General features: G+C 37.0%; 1 protein-coding gene across 1 annotated transcript; it reads right to left on the bottom strand.

The window, feature by feature from the left end:
* Positions 1 to 9,884: 9,884 nt before the first annotated feature.
* On the bottom strand, positions 9,885 to 18,776 carry selp (selectin P). Its single transcript, XM_059513618.1, has 13 exons — positions 18,690 to 18,776; positions 18,465 to 18,528; positions 17,977 to 18,345; positions 17,220 to 17,327; positions 16,889 to 17,074; positions 16,420 to 16,605; positions 16,096 to 16,278; positions 15,705 to 15,983; positions 15,300 to 15,485; positions 11,847 to 12,032; positions 11,480 to 11,665; positions 11,001 to 11,204; positions 9,885 to 10,852 (listed from the first exon to the last, which is right to left on the bottom strand). Exons 1-13 carry the CDS (start codon positions 18,711 to 18,713, stop codon positions 10,677 to 10,679), a joined length of 2,337 nt encoding a protein of 778 aa, XP_059369601.1. The 5' UTR covers positions 18,714 to 18,776; the 3' UTR covers positions 9,885 to 10,676.
* Between the last annotated feature and the right edge of the window lie 1,550 nt (positions 18,777 to 20,326).

Genomic DNA, 20,326 nt, shown 5'->3' with positions numbered 1-20,326 from the left:
AGTGTCACATGTAACATCCAGTCTATCACATGATCATTTAGAAATCATTCTAATATTCTGATTTATAATGAGTGTTGGAAACAGTTCTGCTGTCTAATATATTTGATGAATAAAAGGATAAAAAGAACTGCATTTATTAAAAATTAAAAACAATTTCTAATAATATATATTATAATAATATATTTTCTTTACTATCAATTTAACACATCCTTGCTGAATAAAAGTATTGATTTTATTTAAAAGAAAGAAAAAAAAATTACTAACCCAAATTACTGACCAGTAGTCTATATTGTTATTTTTTATTGATATTGTTATTACAAAATATTTATATTTTAAAATCATAGCTTCTTTTTTTTTTTACTTTTTATTCAAAGTATCCTAAAAAAGTTTCACATATTCTGAAAAAATATTAAGCAACAGAACTGTTTCCAACTTTGATAATGAATCATCATATTAGAATGATTTCTAAAGGATCATGTGATAATGATCCTAATAATTCAGCTTTGCATCACAGAAATAAATGATCATTCAAAGTATAATAAATTTAAAAACAATTATTTTAAATTGTAATAATATATCACAATATCACATTTTTTTCTGTATTTTTGATCAAATAAATGCAGACTTGATGAGCAGAAGAAACTTCTTTCAAAAACATTAAAAATAGTATATATTAAAACTATAAATATATAAAAAAAATATATATATATATATATATATATATATGAAAAGTGAATGTCTATGTAGCATGTGGTGCATCTCTTCAATTCGGGCAGGGATCTCCCTTTTTGGATTGTTATATGCATCTTGAAAAAGAGAATATTTTGAGATCATGAAAATATCCCTAGTGCCTTTTTTAGGCCCCGTTTACACGATGGGAAAACGCAGATATTTCCCTGCGTTTTGGCCTATCATTTACACAAAAACGCCGTTTTTATCCCTGAAAACGATTATTTCTAAAAACTCCGGCCAAAGTGGAGATTTCTGAAAACGCCGGTTATGTGTTGCCATGTCAACTGGGAGAAACGGGGTTTTAGGTTCTCAAACGTCACATTATGCGCCAGAAAATGCTTAACTTCATGTGAGCGCCCTATGTTTAGAGTTTGTTTGGGTAACGTTACTGTTTGTTCATGGATGCTGTTAAGGTGGTACTCATTTTTACGTTTGTGCAAACGCTTTTGGTCTGTTTGCATTTGCAAACACAACTGCTGTATTATATCATGTCTGTGTTGTTTTGAAAGGAACATGAAGTTGCTCGATTTTGAAGATTCTGATTGGCTTGCATGGCTTTATCCTTCTCCCTACACTGCCGCCCATAGGTTTGGCATAGTTATGATGGCGCTCGACGGCGTATTTATGCGGGTTGATGTAAACGACAACTTTTTTGAAAACGATGTTGTGTGCACGATGTTATTTTTGAAAACGGAGGGGGGGAAATATTTGTTTCTCTAAATACCCGGCTATGTGTAAATGTGGCATTAATCATCTGTCCTACAATGAGCCTAACCAAATCCATAAAATCACTTCATATATGCCATGCAGAACATGACAGAAACTAACACATGATATCAATGGACTGTATGTGGAGTAGACCTGCAGATTAGGCCAAATTGTAACAAGCTATTAACACTGCCAAACGCCTCATTCATCATTGCAAAACAATGCCAAAACAACAGGCTAACACATACTGCATCTAGGCAGTCAGTGCAGTTTAATTATGAAAGATATTTTATACATAAATATGGTAAAACGACGACTATTAAGCCAGTATTCACACTAATACATTAAGCTGCAGGTAAATCTTACAAACCTTATGTGATGCCCACTAAAGTGTTATCACATTTGTGGTAGTTTGTGGAATTTTAAATTGAATGTTTTTGGAATATTTGTGCAGAGGTAATTTACCATGTTCCACCATCCTTGGACTAAAACATTTTATATAGAGGCAATGAGTAATTGTGGAGTTCGCCAGCAGGGGGTAGTGTGGCATTTATTGTGCTCCACTGGGCTTAACGTCAGTTTTGTCCGCTTAACGTAGTTTCCGGGGACGGGAACTGCTTGGATCTTTGTCCCAAGGCTACGAGCTGCTTCCTAAACGAATCACAACGTGGTTTTAGATACACGGGCGAACGTGCACGCCGGCGCGGGAGTTGATGGAGGAGGATGGCGGCGACATCAGCAGGACGTGATCGAGGAAATACTAATCGAATGAAAGCGGGAAATTCAAAAAACATTGGAAATACTGTTTTGGGAGCGGTTGAGCACGACTGCTTCGTGAATGGATCAGACGTAGGTAGGTGGGCGGAAATGGATTACAGTGAAGAGAAAGAAGGAAATGAGGGAATATTGAAGGGAGAGGTTTCAAAAAAGAGAGTCAGTCAGGTAAAAGGGAATAAAAGAATAAGGAATGAAAATGATGAGAATTCGGAAAGTGAGGAAGAAGAACATGAGCGAAATGAGAAGGAAATACATGAGAATTTTATAGTCATAATAAGATTCAATGAAAAAGATCAAGAAAACATGAAGATAATCAACCCGTTTGTATTAACAAAACATCTGGCAAGTAAGATAGGGGAGATCTTATATGCTAAGGTCCTAAATGATGGAAATTTGTTGGTCAATTGTGCAAATGAAGATCAATTTGAGAAAGCAATCAAAGTAAAAGAGATTGGAAAACTGAAAGTGATAAACACACGGAGGGTGGGAGAACAAAATGGTGGAAGATGCAAAGGAGTGATCACAGGGGTACCAATGAATGTAGGAATGGAAGAACTTAAGAGACATCTTAAAGGGGGGGAAATAGTGATTGCACAAAGATTAAAAACTACAAGAGAAGGAGTGAAAAAGGATAGTGAAACGGTATTGATTGAATTTGAGGGGGGAAATATGCCAAAAAAGGTATACCTAGGTTATATGAGCTACCCAGTGAGAATGTATGTACCAAAACCATTGAGGTGTTTTAACTGTCAGAGGTTTGGACACATAGCCAATAACTGTAAAGAGAAGAAGAGATGTGCTAGATGTGGGGGCGAGCATGACTACGGAAAGTGTGGAGCAGGAGTGCAACCAAAATGTTGTAATTGTGGAGGAAGCCATAATGTGGCTTATAGAGGATGTGAGGTGATGAGACAGGAAAATAAAATCCAGAAAATAAGAGTTGAAAGAAGGATCACTTATGCAGAAGCAGCAAGAGTGTCAAGAGTACACAATAATATCACTATAGAACAAGCAGAGTTGGGGGTGGAAGAACAACAACAAAGAACAAGTGACAAGATTTATGTGGATAAAAAGGACTTGGTGACGTTTATTGCAGGAGTGATAAACAGTACAGCTGAAGTTAAATCAAAAAATGATAAAATACAGCTGGTTGTCAAAGCAGCAGTAAATCATTTAGGACTAGTGGGACTGACGTGGGAAGAAGTGAGGGAGAACCTCACCAATCAGTCAAGCCAGGAAGCACCATGTATTGGTTAATATTAATGGTTATCATCTTACAATGGAATGCAAGAAGTTTACTGGCCAATGGTCAGGAATTCAAACATTTCATTAAAGACAGGAAAATAAATCCAGATGTAGTGTGTATCCAGGAAACTTGGTTAAAGCCAAATTTAGAGTTTGTGATTCATGGATTTATAGGGATAAGAAATGACAGAGAAAATGGGGGACGGGGAGGAGGAGGATGTGCTACGTTTATTAAACAAGATGTTCCATATAGGGTACTGGAAAAGGGAGAGGATTTAGAATACATTAAGGTAGTAGTGTGGGAAAGAGGGGAGGAAGTGGTTATAATAAACTACTATAATCCTTGCAAAAGGTTGGAAGTAGATAGGTTATTAAGGATACAAGGAAATAATAGAAACAAAGTAATATGGTGTGCAGATTTTAATGCTCACAGTAAAATATGGGGGGGCTCACATACAGATGTAAATGGAAGGGTAATAGAAGATTTGATGGATGATAAGGAATTGGTGTGTATGAATGACGGAAGAGGAACAAGAATAAACATAACAACAGGAAATGAATCGGCATTGGATATTACATTAGTGTCTAATCCCTTGGCTGGAATAAGTAACTGGCATGTTTGGAGCGATACTACAGTGGGCAGCGATCACTACCCAGTATCATGCTCAGTGGGAGAGCGAGTGGAAATAAGACCAGGTGAAGGAATACCAAAATGGGGTTTTAGAAGAGCAGATTGGGTAAAATTCCAGCAATTAAGTGAGGAATCATTATCAAAGATAGACATTTCTGGCAATATAGATGAAACAAACAAACAAATAACATCAGCAATTATTATGGCAGCAGGTGGATCTATTCCAAGGAGTAAACAAAGGAGGAATAAAAAACTGGTACCATGGTGGACTGAAGAATGTCGTCAAGCTGTTAAAAACAGGAATAGAGCATTTAAACTAGTTAAAAACACCCATAACATGCAGCATTTGATTCTGTATAAAAAGGCACAGGCTAATGTGAGAAGAACAGTGCGTCAAGCTAAAAGGGCAAGTTGGAGGAACTTTTGCAATGAAATAGGAAGAACAACGCCTGTTGGTGAGGTTTGGGGAATGATAAAAAGGATGGGTGGAGTAAGGAGGGAAAGGGAAATTCCAGTTATAATTACTGAGGAAGGTACAGCAATCTCCAATAAGGATAAGGCAGAGGTAATGGCAAAAACATTTGTAAAAATTCACAGTTCAGATAACTTGTCAGAAGTATGCAAAATGAGAAAGGAAAACACAATGAATCAGTATCCTGGTGTGTTAGACTGGAGGGAAAAAACTGATGATACAATTGATGAACCTTTTAGTATGGCAGAGTTGATTAGAGCAATAAATAAAGCTAAACCAACATCTCCAGGAAAAGATCAGATATGCTACGTCATGCTAAAACATCTAGGGAAAGAAGCACTCTTAAAGTTGCTGAACCTTTATAACAGAGTGTGGGAGGAGGGAAGATTACCGAATGCATGGAAAGAAGCAGTAGTTATTCCAATAAGGAAACCAGGCAAGGATCCTTCTAAACCCACAAGTTATAGACCAATAGCATTAACATCAAATGTATGCAAAATTATGGAAAGGATGATAACAGAAAGGTTATCATATATACTAGAAAAAAGTGGAAAACTAGCAAAATATCAAAGTGGGTTTAGGAAAGGGAGGAGTACCATGGATTCGGTTATAAGACTAGAAAATGAAATAAGAAAGGCTCAGGCAAATAAGGAATCAGTCATTACAGTGTTTTTTGATATAGAAAAAGCGTATGACATGATGTGGAAGGAAGGATTGTTGATAAAGTTGCACTTGATGGGTCTAGGTGGAAGAGTTTTTAATTGGATAAAGAATTTTTTGTTTGGAAGAAAAATTGAAGTACGAATAGGGTCAGACATATCAAGTCAGTTCGATGTGGGCAATGGAACACCTCAAGGCAGTGTGATTAGCCCACTACTTTTTATCATCATGATTGATGATGTCTTTACTAAGGTACCAATGGATATAGGGAGGTCACTGTTTGCGGATGATGGGGCGTTGTGGAAAAGGGGAAGGAATATGGAGCATGCAATCAGGAAAGTACAAGGAGCAATTGATGAGGTGGTGGAGTGGGGATATGATTGGGGGTTTAAGTTTTCAATAGAAAAAACTCAAACAGTCTTTTTCACCAAGAAACAAATTAAGGAAGGGATGAAGTTAAATATGTATGGGAAAGAATTAGAAAGGGTTGGAACTTTCAAATTTTTGGGGATTATTTTCGATTCACGGTTAACATGGGTAGATCATATAAAGAAAATAGAAGGAAAATGCAAAAAAGTAATTAATGTAATGAGATGTTTGACAGGTAGGCAATGGGGAGCTAGTTGTTATGCATTAAAAACAGTATATGTGGCATTGATTAGATCTGTGTTGGATTATGGGAGTGTAGCTTATGGGTCAGCAGCCAAATCTCTATTAAAGAAACTAGATGGGATCCAGGCACAGGCATTAAGAGTGTGTAGTGGTGCTTTTAAAACTTCACCAGTACCTGCACTGCAGGTAGAAATGGGAGAAATGCCGTTAGCAATTAGAAGGAGGCAGCTGATGACAAATTATTGGGCTAATTTGCAGGGTCATAATGAGTTCCACCCCACAAAAATAGTGTTGCAGGAGACCTGGGAGAATGCAAGTTACAAAGGAGAGAATTTTAGTAGAATAGGCAACGAGGTAGCAAGAGAATTTGGAGTATTTTATATGAAGATGAGCCCTACTGTAGTATATCCAATGGTGGCTCCGTGGTTACTTGTTTGGCCTGATATTGACTGGTATTTGTTAGAATTAAAAAGGAAGGATGATGGAAAAGATCAGATAGATTTGGTAAATGCATTTAAGTACCTTATAAATAAAGATTATAAAGAATTTGTACATGTGTATACAGATGGTTCTAAGAAACCTGAGACAGGAGTGACAGGATATGGGGTGGCAATACCTGCTAAAGGAATAGGAATTAATAGAAGAACATCTGATTTTTTAGGAGTATATACAGTGGAAATGGTGGCAGTATTAGTTGCGTTAAGGTGGGTGGAAAAAACAAGTCAAGAAAAGGTTCTGATATGCACCGATTCATCCTCAGTCCTTGAGAGTTTAAGGTCTTTTCACTCTAGCCGTCAAGATGTATTATATGAAGTCCTTCAGTCAGTAACAAGAATAACAAATCAAGGAGGACAGGTACAATTTATGTGGGTTCCAGCACATGTAGGGGTGAAAGGGAATGAGCAGGTGGATGAATTGGCAAAGAGGGCTTTAAAGAAGGGAAATATAGAAATGCAAATTAAAATAAGTAAAGCAGAGGTCAAAAGTATCATCTGGGAAAAAACTAACCAAATTTGGCAAGAAAGGTGGGACAGAGGGGAGAAAGGAAGGCATTTATATCAAATTCAAAAGAGTGTAAAAATAAATAGGTTAGGTGGTGGGCACAGGAGAGAGGAAACTGTAGTGACAAGGTTAAGGCTGGGGCATGGTGCTTTAAACAGATCACTGAAAATGATAGGAAAACACGAGACAGGCTTGTGTGAGTGGTGTCAGGAAGAGGAGTCAGTGGAGCACATAATTATAAGATGCAGGAGGTATGAGGAACAGAGAGTAACAATGAGGAATAATTTGAGGGAAATAGGGGTGCAGGATTTAACATTAAAAGGAGTGTTGAGCATAGGTGATAGAGCACAGGTTAGGATATTGTTAACTTTCTTAAGGGAAACTGGTTTGTTCAATAGGTTATGAAGATAAAATAGGGATATGGGTAAGTGTGTTGGGTAATGAATGAAAGTGTTTTTTTTTTTTTTTTTTTTTTTTATGTCGAAACTAGATTGTAAGCCTATTGTCTGATTCACACTCCGGAGCAGAAGGGGGCGGTAATGCACCAAAAGCTGGTTGCCAACCGCCGTTAAAAACAAAGAAGAAGAAGAAGAACGTAGTTTCCGGTTGCGTGTGAAAAAGGCGAATTTTCCTCTTTCTGCTGAGCGAGACGAAAAACGAACGCAGAGTTTGCCTGGTCTCATTTATTTCTCCTGTTTCCAGAGAGAGCATATAAGCTGTTTATGTGGTGCCAGCCGGTACCTGTAACACTTACATCAACCATGCTCTTGTCATCTGATAAGTTTAATTAATGTGCAAGCTAGATTCACTTATAATACTTTGTCATTAAACTCAACAAGGATTTAGGAAATCATGGCCACGAATTAACGTCGTAGTAATTAATAAAACTAGCTCACAAATTCTTAATTTGGTGGGAATTAATTATTAATTCATAGTTAGCAGTTCTCACTATGTAATCTTCGCACCGTTTAAACGTTATAAAATAAAACTTAATTAAATATCGGTACTCACCGTCTGATTGCTGTCCACGTCGTCCATCTTTAATTAGTGTTGATCCAGTACAGTAGGTGGCGCTGTCACAAAAAAACTAGGGTCCTAAAGCTGCGGTCCAAGAGTTGCGGTCCTGAAACTGCAGCCTCCGGTTGTGCAGGAATACCCTTCTCGGACCCGCGGGTTGAAAAAAAAACCCGACCCGCGCATCACTAGTATACTACTATTCCTTGATTCAGTAACGAAAGTCTCGAATGGTGAATGAAAACCGACTCCGACCATTATCGAGAATATTTTGTCACATCAGGTTTTATCAGCTGGATTGTGAATTCAGAATTGTAACTAATCCGAATAGAATCACAATAAGAATCACTCTTTTGATCAAATCGGTTAAACGTTGTAGTCGAAAGTTCTGAAATTGTTAGCGATTCATTTGATTTGATTCATTCGGACAATAGGCTATACTCACACACTGAATTGTTTGAGGCGGTTAGTGGATTCTTCAGCTCTTTTTTGCTCATACAGCTTGTGAACATTTCTGTAGGCCTAATGCAGGTAAAGACAATCTCTATATGCATATCAGTAACGTATATAGTAACACTTTTTAATGGGGTGCTCCAGTAAAAGGCTAGAAATACCCATGACTCTCATGATCTGGTTCCTGCTAATCACAGCGGCCACTGAAAAAAAACTGACTCACATATAGTAACACAGCAGTTAGACCTAACAGTGCACAAAACATTTGATGTAATCTGTGAATATTTAATAAAATATAAACAAATTAATTTTACAGGAATGACTGTATCGGTTTACCGATGGGCAACGTAATTCGCAACGGCACGCACATCTCCGTCCCTCATTCATTTATTGGCGCGAGACTGGCCTTTGGCAACCCAAGCAGCCAAAGTAAACGAAAAATAATCAAACGGCTATCATACGGTCACAGCGGGTAGCAATAGCCTCGTTATTATTATGATAGCAGCCAGGAGGCATCCAGTCAGCTGATCAGTTATTTATTACGCATTTCGTGCCAGGATGGGCTGCAGACCCGCTCCCTCTTAAGCGATATAATTGGCTTCACGCTGCGTTAATGCCCGGACAGATGCGACTGGTTAGGCACCCGTGCATCTCTCTCCTTCCAGCTCCTTCTGTGCTTAAATGCTGAGCTCCTACTGACCAGCAGCAGAAACAGAAGGGCCCTGTTATGCATTACATTTGCACATTCCTATCAAATATTTGTAGCAATAGCCAACAAATGCATTGTATGGGTCAAAATAGGCTATCTTTTTCTCTTTTATGCCAAAAATCATTAGGAAGTAAAGATCGTTTTCCATTAAGATACTTTGAAAATTTGCTAAATATTTCAGAACTTTTATATTTGTAATATGCATTGCTAAGAAGGTGATTTTCACAAAAAAAAAATCTATGAACCCTCAGATTCCAGACTTTCAAATACTTGTATCTCAGCCAAATCTTGTCCTATCCTAACAAGCCATACATTCATGGAAATCTTATTTATCTTATTTATTCAGTTTTCCAGTGATGTATAAATCTCAAGGTTTTGGTTTTGTGGTCCAGGGTCACATATTAACTAAAAAAAAAGGCTTTTATAAATAGCTCATAAAAATGAGTTACTTTACATGTAAATGTTATGTTTTGCCACTTATAGTAGAGGCCATAGCTATAGAAACTGCTCATTACCTTCCGACCTCAAAGCCTTTTACATAGAAGGTGAAGGGGCAACTAAAGGCCCGAGTCTGGAATTTGGGCCTGGGTGACAGTGGGCACAGTGCCCAGAGGCAGCACATTCTGACCTGGGTGTCTGTTCTGGCATAGGGCAATGCTTAACAGTGGGTGTGTGAGTGGGTGGAACAGGGTGTTTCTGGCAGTGTTCACACTGTCTATCTCACACCTAGTGAGGGTGTCACAATGATAGGAATGGTCCTACTGATACTACATTATTAGCATATGACAATGCTGGAAACTATAAATGTATATTTATAATGTGCAAATAACTGCCCTACTTACGTGGATATTTCAACACACAACACATAGTTCAGTTCAGTTTTTTATTTATTGCAAGCACAAAACAAGATGGAAAATATCAGTTACTTTACTTAAATGTATATTTATTTTAACAGAATTCAAATGTTGGGTTCAAATTCTCTTCCCATGAAGAGTCAGTCAGACTGTAATTAGCTGCAGTGGAGAAGAATACATTTTGTTAAGATAACTGAAATATTCTGTCATACTTGCCCTCATGTTGTTCCAAATCTGTATGAATTTGTATTTTGAGAAATGTTGGTAAACATTTTGGTTAACATTGACTTATATTGTATGGACAAAAAGAACAATAAGAAGTATCTTCTTGTATGTTCCACAGAAGAAATAAAGTCATACAGGTTTGGAACAACAGTTGAACAAGTACGTTTAGTGCTAAATTGTTCCTGGAAGTGATGGGACTGGTCCATGTAGCGATTTTTTAGAATAGTACATGCTAAAGGTGGAGGGGGTGGTGTTGGTGCAGTGGATAAGACACATGCCTTTGGTGCTTTGGTGCGAGAGACCCGGGTTCGAATCCACTGTGAGACACCAATGTGTCCCTGAGCAAGACACTTGACCCCTAGTTGCTCCAGAGGCGTGCGACTTCTGACATATATAGCAATTGTAAGTCGCTTTGAATAAAAGTGTCAGCTAAATGAATAAATGTAAATGTACTAAAGCTAAACATTTAAACAGTTTGCAAGCACTAAATAAAGTATGTTGTTAAATGTAAAGTATGTTGAAAGTATGTTGTTAAATACCAACCAACTAATTTAGTCAAATCCCAATAAATTACAATTTTTATTAGTTTAAAAACGGTTGTTCCAAGGGTGGAACAGGATCAATCAGTTTTTTACCCTTTTTAAACAATTGGCGCATCAACAGAAACATTAGTCCTCCGAATAGAAGTAGACCAGCCGAAGAAGCAGCTCCCACAGCTGCATACATCAGCATGCCGGCACCCACTGACATCTCCTTTACTAAAACAGATAATAAATGTTGTCACAAAGTTTTGGTGGCCTTCCATTTTAAGTGCAATTAAAATTCAATATGTGCAATATTAAAGTGCAGTATTTTTCTGCTGAATTGATGCACAAATAATGATGGGTTAGAAAGAGTTTGCCTTACCAACACAACTTGGTGGAGAGTTGGTCCAGTACCCACTGGAGGTGCAGCTGAGCTGACTGGTTCCACTGAGCTTCTTGCTCTCGGCACACTGGAACGTACACTGAGATCCAAAGCTGAAGTTTCCATGGGGGTGAGAGCAGTTCATTGAGGGTGGAGTTCCCAGCTCCGGAAGATGAGAGAGTGAAAGTGGCTCACAGCGAACAGCTACCATTTCAAAGAGAAACGTAAGGAGAATGTTTAATGAAGAATGTTTCTTATTTATTTATTTTTTTACATCCCATGATTCTTAATAAGATCCGTTTTAAAGGTCTGATCAAGGCCTTTATATTTTCATCAGTGTATTAAAATAACAGCTAAACATTTTTATTTTTTAGAACATTCTGAGAATGTTAGTTAAACAAATAGAACCTAAAGAGAATATGTCTTGAATTGGTTCCCAAAAAATTAACCAAATTCAGCATTTGCCAAGACCTAGATACCAGCACAATAGGGCATCTCCTGACTCCAGTTCCCAGAAGCAGAGCATTCCATGACTGGCAATCCTGTAATCTCAAAGCCAGTCTCACATCCCAGGAAGCATCGTGAACCATAGCTAAACAAGAAGTGAGGATGAGAGCAGTTCACCCAGCCATTTACTGGAGCGGTCAAATGGGGGCACTGTTGAGCTGTGGAAAATATAAATAAATGTCATCAGATAAAATTAACTTCCCTGTTTCAGTCATTTCAAAACAGGTTGTTTTAAATTCAATATCTTTTTTCTGGTTCTCATTTCATTTTAATCAGGTGACAAATGAATATAAAATATCACATGTGTGAGGTGAAATAGGAACTCCCAAGAGCGATTACCTGAGCAGAAGGCTGGGGTGTCTGTCCACTTCCCCATTTCCAAGCACTCCATTTGGGGTGTCCCATGTAGTTTGAAGCCTTCCTGACAGCTCACATTACACACTGTACCGAAGCTGAACTGCCCATTAGGATGAGTGCAGGTTACAGTGCCATGGGAGGGTTTAATTAAGGGGCTGCATTGCCGTGCTATTGAACAGAGAATCAAAAGCTCTAGCTCTTGCACTCTTTAAAAAATAAATGAAAATAAATAATAATTAATTGATTTAAAAAAATATATATTCCATGTTATTAAAATGTTCTTCAACCTAAAATTTTTTTTTAAAAACTGTTCCATTAAAGGGTTAGTTCACCCAAAAATTAAAATTAGCCCATCAGTTACTCACCCTCAAGTCATTCTAGATGTATATGACTTTCATCTTTCAGACAAATCTAGTCGGGGTTATATAAAAAATTTTCTTTGCTCTTTCAAGCTATTTAATGGCACTCAGGGGGTGTTGCAGTGCAACAGTCCAAAAAAGAAGTAAAGTATATAAAGTCCTGTAAAGTATATAAAGTGAATAAAGTCCTGTTTAATCTAGCTTGCGCTCACTGTTGTACAAGGAAGCAGTTCCGGGTGGATGATGTATGAGGTTGGCATTGCGCATGCGCCTCTCAGAAGTGCAGGGGAGAGATCAAAACAAAACAATGGTCACGATATAGAAGTACAAATCGAGGATTTGTAAAGAAGAATGTCTTAGGATTTTGATATAAGCCAAGAGGAAACTGTTTTTTCTTTGCTAAAGTAAGGAAACTTTGCTTCCTTTGCTCCTGGAAACAAGCGTTAGTTTTTATGGGACTCACCGGCGCATCTGCAACGCCGACCTCATACTAGGGTTGTGCCGATAGACGATAGTATCGTGTATCGACGATCGTCAGAGATATCGACATAAGCAGAATTCTCTGTCGATAATCAAGACGATATTAGGCTCATTTTCCTATTAATGTATTAGATTATAATAATAATAACTATTATTTTTATTTTTATTAGGCTGCTTATTATAATTCGGCTTTTAAACTGCCCAGCTATTTCACTTAATTTCACTGCCTGCATTTCACGCACACACCTCGCACGCGCAGTAGGATTAGAGCATGTAGTCGGTGAAGTTGTAACGCTTTGACTCGGATAATTCGTTAAATCCATGAAATGAAAGAGATAGAAAACGTCGAGTTGGTGTCCCACACATTTAATGGCTGGTATACGGCAACGCGCTCTTCTCATACATGAGAGATTAACTTTTTCTTGGTGTCACAAATAAAGTAAAGACAAAATAATTAACAAGGCGGCAGAGCGAATTTATCATCCATAGTGCATGGTTCTCACGTAGTCCTTTTCTTAAAGACTGATCACTTAACTTATAAAACACACTATGTGGTGATGACGTAGAAGGACTACGTGAGAACCACTATGGATAATAAGTTCAATCTGCCGCCTTGTTATTATTTTTATGCACACCGCACTATAATGTGATGCATGCAAAATACATAGTTTTTGCCGTTACAAAGTCTCCATCCACAAACAGACATACATCGTCTGCAGATATAAGGTATTTCATTGCACTTTAACAAGTAATCTAAACGGCCTATATACTGTATGTGCAATATATTAAACGAGCCCTCATTAACTGAGTTTAATGCCACAGTTATGTTAGAATGCATCTCATTCTTGTTTCTGTGATGGTGCGTCAGACTCGTCATGAGGCGCGGTCCGGAGCGCTGTATGACTGATGCATCAGTTCAATTCAACTATACTACAAATATATCAACTTACCTGTTTTAAATACTTTATATTTAAATGTTCATTTATGCCCAATATTAGTGTTTAACTGTTGGACTTTAAATGAAATCTGCTATTGATTTTCACCGTTGACTGATTTTGCAGATCATTTAGACTGATAACTTCCCTGCGCAGATGCGGACATGCGATATGACAGTTGCGTCCGACTATGTATGAACTAGCTGTTTTAAATAAAGTATTTTTATATTTAACGTTAGTTAAATCAGTCAGTATGTTTGAAAGTAATTTTTTTTTGATTATTGGTGACTCCATAGGCTCTCTCTCGCGCGCACCTGCGCGGTTTAAAACACCAAATAGTTATGCTATGACAAGACATTTTGAATATGGATAATTTTCCTACAAAAATGCATTGATTCGCTACAAGGAGCCCTTTATTCACCCCCCGGAGCCGTGTGAGACAATTTTTTATTATGGATGGGCGAATTTATTTAATTTATTTCACTTCTTTTGGACTGATGCACTGCAACACCCGTTAAATGTCAATTAAATAGCTTGAAAGATCAAAGACCATTTGTAATATAACTCCGACTGGATTCTTTTGAAAGAAGAAAGTCATATACACCTAGGATGACTTGAGGGTGAGTAATTTATGGGCTAATTTTCATTTTTGGAACTAACCCTTTAAAAGTTCTTTGGGGAACCTTCAATGGTTCCTTAAAGGGCTCATAAACTAATCAAAATTCCCTTGATCTTTTGATACATAAGAGGTCATTGTAGCTACAGAACTCAAAACTTTCTCAATAGTCTAAAAATGGTTTATTTTGAAGCTAGTCTGCCAAAAAGACAGGTTGTGGAATGCACCACTCTGTGATGTAATAGTGTGGCTAAACACGGCCTTTGCAGAAGAAGATCAATGCCTGCTTCTACATCACTGCCTGTTAAGCCCCGCCCACTGATTCGCACATGTAGTAGGCAAATGACTAAAGCGGCAAAAGCAGGTCTACACAAAAACCAACAAGGCACAATTCAATGCAGTATTTTTGAAAGATTTAAACTAAAAGATGATACTGTGCTGACTATATTGGATCTGACATCAATGTTGCAACACACAAGTGTGAGTAACTGTTTTTATTACTGTATGTGATCGCTTAGCTATCTGTTATTACAGATTGTTTGATATGTACTGAGTATTAATGCGGTTTTAAATTAAATCACAGCAGCGTCCATCTGTGAAGGTTGTAGGCTGTGTTTGCTAGCCAGTCATAGCAGTGGGCCTTTACTTCCAAGTCTACAATCTGCCACAACCTATTCCAACTGAGCATTCCAATGAAGGGTCAAAACAGGACAGAAAATAGCCTATTACTTCTAAATTATGTTTTTTTATGTAAAAACCTTGATGACATTATAAGTAAACCTCAGAGAACAGTACAAAATAATAATAAAATAATCAGTTCATGACCCCCTTAATGGCATTTCTGTGAAACCCCATTATTTTTGGAACCTTTAGTTTAAGTGTGTACTGTCCATGATATTATACTACAAAGAAGATGTCGATGCTAAATCTTTGTCATTTATTTATGTTAGGACAGGTCTTGAAACTTTGTGATACAAATAACGTATCTATGTTCTCTTTAGTCAGACCTACTGTAGCATCAAAGGGTCTTGAAAGTGTTAGATACCTTGACAAACAGGAAATTCATGGCTCCATTTCCCTTGTGAGGTGCAGGAAGTAGAATTACTTCCATTTAAAGCAAATCCAGCTCCACACTCCAGCCAGCACAAGGTACCATAGCTGAATTTTCCCAGGTGGTCCTGACAGTGCAGAGAGCCATGCTGACCAGACTCCAGAGCATCACATCTTATAACTGAGATGAAAACAGTGTATGGACAAAGAAAAATATGTTTGCACACACAAGAATTGTGCATTCCCATTTCTAGTTTATGTAGTGTACCTGTGTGCGTCATGTTTTTGTCTGCAAATTAAACTTTTAGTGTCTGTGCAATATTAAAACTATCAGTTAAATGACTTTTTCAACTCAGTTTTTATACTGTAAAATGTAAATGTAAAATAGCATTAAACTGACAAAATTTAAGGATATAAACTGAAGATTTATTAGTGAAATAGAGTTTTAATGCTAGTAGGGCAACCAAAACTATATGAACTGATGTCAAACCTGTACAACTCGGGGTGCTGTGTGTCCAGAGCCCAGTATGATCACAGTGTGTGGAATTTGCACCTTTAAGCAAAAAACCCTCTTCACACTTAAACTCACAGCTGGAGTTGTAGCTGTTGGTGGAGAGAGGGTGTGTGCAGCTCATGCTTCCATAACTTGGCGCATCAGAGAGTGGCGGACACTGTATAGCTGTAGGAAAACCAGAAGCATCTCATAAACTGATTTTGTTGCTATAACTATAGTATGACCTGAAGATACAGTATGTGTACGTAAATATAAATGCATTAAAGATGCATGTTACCTTGGCAAACAGGAGGGATGTGACTCCACTTTCCCTCTTTGGTACAGTGAGTGGAATTTGTACTATTGTGGACAAAACCAAAATCACATTTTAACCAGCAACTGGAGCCATAAGCAAACTCCACAGGGTCAGAACACTGCAGCGAGCCATGTGACACGGGCTTCAGTGGACCACACTTTACAACTGCCAAAATAAGAAGAGAGTTATAGACTTAGTAACTGAGTATGTGTGAGTGTAGAAACGATTTTGTCACTTGCATTGTGATGAAAATGTGTATTTAGTTACTCAGTATGAAACTGAGAAATCATATAGGAATTCATGTACCTTCACACGCAGATGTTGGTGCTGACCAAATGCCATCACTTAGACAAGTGAGTGTAGCTTTTCCTCTAATTTTGTATCCCTCATCACAGGAAACATTACAAGAAGAACGAAAAGAGAATTTCCCCAAAGGATCAGCACATGTCAGATGACCATTTGCAGGAGCCAAGATGGCATTACAGGTCACCACTGCGATGAATGCATAAAATATCGATTACTGTCTATTCAAACAGAAAAAATAGCTTAAAACAGTGCTTTTTACAGTTTGTGCACTTCTAGGGTGTGTCTAGAAGTGTGTTAATGTTGGGTAGCACTGTTTCCCAACATTAAAATGTTTCTCAACAGAGGAAGGGAAGTGCCCTATTCTTTTGCTCTCAGAACTATTAAAAGCATTCATTCACATTCAGTGCACTTGAATGAACCAGCAACTGCCTGATGATTTAATGAGGACTGTTCTGCAGACATGCAGTACCTTGGCAAGTGGGGGGTTTGTGTGTCCAGTGCCCAGTCTGGTCACACCATGTTGTATTTGAGCCCTTGAGCTCGAATCCTTCCTCACACTTGAAGTCACAACTGGAGTTGAAGCTATGAATGGAAAGAGGGTGAGTGCAGTTCATCCAACCACCAGGGACATCAATAATGGGCAGACACTGGACAGCTGTAAGGGTAAAATGTTTTTAAAACAAGTCTAAACATATCAGCAATCAAATATTATATATTTTTTACTTTTTAGTTTGGTAACTTCATTACAAAATGCACACAATGAAGACCAAATATTTCAACTTGGATCAATTCTACAGCACCTTCCTCACAGCGTGGCCCCATGAAACCTGGGAGACATTGACATTTGTAGCTCCCAATAGTCTCCACACACTCAGCATGCTCACTGCAGGATTCCTTTGAGCAGGAGGCTGCAAAATAAGAAAATAAGATGTTATGACCACAAAGGAAGGATAAGGTTTCAATCAGAGCTGGATACAATGTATACTTATTATTCAACAGTGGTTAATGTGCATTAAACTGCAATTAATCTCTCCAAATATACTGCATATACTTAAAAAGAATTAACTGTTTTTAACTGACTGAGCAGCTTTAATGACTAGATGTGGCCATGTGTAATGTTTCTGCTATTATCCGCTTCCACTTATTTTAGCTGCACAAAAAAATTACATTAAGATGCCTGATATTAAAAATTGGGTTCGTCTTATCATATTATTTTAATTTATTATCATATTCATAAACACACTGACAACATATTGACAGAAAATAGCATTACTTTCATGTTGCAAATTATTAATATATATTAAGTTTCTTCAACATTTTTTAGGTCAAGAACTGCACAAGTTTAAACTAAAGTTTATGTAAGCATGCATATGAAAATATCATATGCCATATGAAAAACATTTTCATTATTTTGACAGCAAGACCATTAAAATAATCATTATCGATGTACATTATCATATACATTTATATGTATTACACAAAACTGTATTATTTAAATAATTCCAAATGTATTTACAGTTAAACTTTATAATAATTCATGTTATAAAGTGTGTTCACCTAAATAACAGACAGTTGCTTTCTTTTTGCTGCACCTCTCATCATTCCACTTGGCTGTTTCTTTGATCCTCTTAATGTAGATCTCTACACAGTCTTGTTCAGATCCCTTGTTATTTGGTTCATTTTCTGCCCAGTTTGCTGCTTCAGGGTCCAAGTTCTTTTTGGTCCCAACCCACATCCAGTTACCATTAATCTTCCTAATGCCAATCCAATAGTATACTTTATTGAAAGGTAGAACTTGGTTGAGGTATTCAACTTCTGCATGGTTTTGGATGGCCACCATATCAGTGTAATTCTTCTGACACCACTGACGAGCTGTTGTCCAGTCCATATTAATGTCTATGTTGTAATGGTAAGTCCAGGCCTTGACTGTTAAACACAGTTGCATTGCATCAAAACTTTGTCTATTACAAAAAGATCTGTTTATGAAACATGTTGATTAATTGGCCAAAAATTCATACAATGTGATAGAGTAAATAAGTACATACCATTATAAATTCCAGTTACAAGGACAAGATATACAAATAGTCTAATATGCGCCAACAAAACCATCTGAAGGATGAGAAATGCATATGCATGTTTATTAATATTCTCTTGTATATCCTTATTTGTATTCTCATTTATGCATGTCATCAAACCAAATGATTCCAGAAAAACATATAATCTATAGATGTAAATATATATATAAAAAGTAATTCAGATGTTCATCTTACCGTAATTGTAACTACCAGTTTCATTTATTCTGAGAGGATCTCTGAAAAATCACATTCACAGTTGCACTTCACGGAAACTAAAATGAGATGGGAAGTTGTGCAACACTGCCTCAGAGGCGGTTTCTTCTCAAGCGTGAAAGGGCGACGCACTCACTAAAGTGTTAAAAAGGAAGGGAGTTCACAGTGTGAAAGGGAAGAGTTCACAGTACTGAAAATGATAAAATGATAACAAAAGTTCAATCACTGGCGCAGGAAGTGGTGATGCATCACCCCATGTTTTTTTCTGTGGGCAACTGTTTAAAGCTAATATCAGAACAAACGCAACTGATGTGGGAACCAGGAAAAACGATGTTCAATAAACGCAAATACCCACCATTTACCAAGGATTTAACATAGTAAAACTACAGGAACAACTTGTGGCAGAAATAGTCTAATGTTTTTTAAATGCTCCACACAACCTTTCCCAGCACTTCAAAGCTTAGCATTAATGAATTTGAAAGTTATTTTTACTGTGATGATATTTGTTCATCCTTCATAGGTTGCCCCATTTATAAAGCTTCATTATGTAGGAAAGCAAACACTTATTTAAAAATAAAAAAGGTATTAATTAACACTAGCAGATGGCTGCAGAGATGTACTTATAGGCCATTTCCACTCTCTAATATATGTGACCCTGGATCACAAAACCAATCTTAAGATGCTGGGGTAGATTTTTAGCGATAGCTAAAAAAACATTGTATGGGTCAAAATGCTCTATCTTTCTTTTTAATGCCAAAAATCATCAGGATATTAAGTAAAGATCATGTTTAGTAATATTCATTGCTAAGAATTCATATGGACAAATTCAAAGGTGCTTTTCTTAGTATTTATATTTTTTTGCACCCTCAGATTCAATATTTTCAAATAATTGTATCTCAGCCTAATATTGTCCGATCCCAATAAACCATACATCAATGAAAAGCTTATTTATTCCTTTTTCAGATGATGTATCGATTTTAATTTTGAAAAATTGACACTTAAGATTGGTTTTGTGGTCCATGGTCACACACACACACACACACACACACACACATATACATATATGTATTTGTATTTGGGTTTGGAACGACATGAGGGTGAGTCATTAATGACATAATTTTAATTTTTCGGTGAACTAACCCTTTGAGGTGTAGTTCTCCCAAACAATTACAATTTTACTCATTCCAAGTCTTTATTTTTTCAGCCTTATAGAAATGTCAAAAGATGACACTTTTTAGAAATTAATGATTAAATTATAACTTATATATGTTCTTTAATCTTGTCAAATCAATACTTGCACAAAGAGGATGATGCTGAGATGCATATAATGATTAGATGACTATGACTGAATGATTAACAAGACTACACTAATCATAAAAAGAATACAAATAAATAAATGTGGGTAATTTATGGCAAGGTTCCTTAAGAAGACAGTTTGACCTCTGGAAGGTATTTCTAAAAAAGCAAACTCACTAAAATATATAATGAAACAAACACCAGATTAACATGCCCTGGGCTGAATTATTTGAACAAAACTTTTCACTGCAATAAGTGTGTTATGTACTTACAGTGTAGAGTGACCTCAATTCTCAATTCTTTATTTAGGTGTTAAAATTCAA

The sequence above is a fragment of the Carassius carassius genome, chromosome 27, assembly GCF_963082965.1.
Source record: "Carassius carassius chromosome 27, fCarCar2.1, whole genome shotgun sequence".
NCBI lineage: Eukaryota > Metazoa > Chordata > Actinopteri > Cypriniformes > Cyprinidae > Carassius > Carassius carassius.
Note: the sequence above shows the minus strand (reverse complement) of the source record. Positions and strands in the feature narration are given on the sequence as shown.

Coding starts and splice junctions, on each gene's coding strand:
- selp (XM_059513618.1), bottom strand. CDS start 18,713: ATGAAACTGGTAGTTACAATTACG. Junction 15,486..15,704: donor AGTTTATATCCTTAAATTTT/GTCAGTTTAATG, acceptor TTTTCATCTCAG/TTATAAGATGTGATGCTCTG. Junction 11,205..11,479: donor GGAGATGCCCTATTGTGCTG/GTATCTAGGTCT, acceptor TTGAAATGGTAG/CTGTTCGCTGTGAGCCACTT.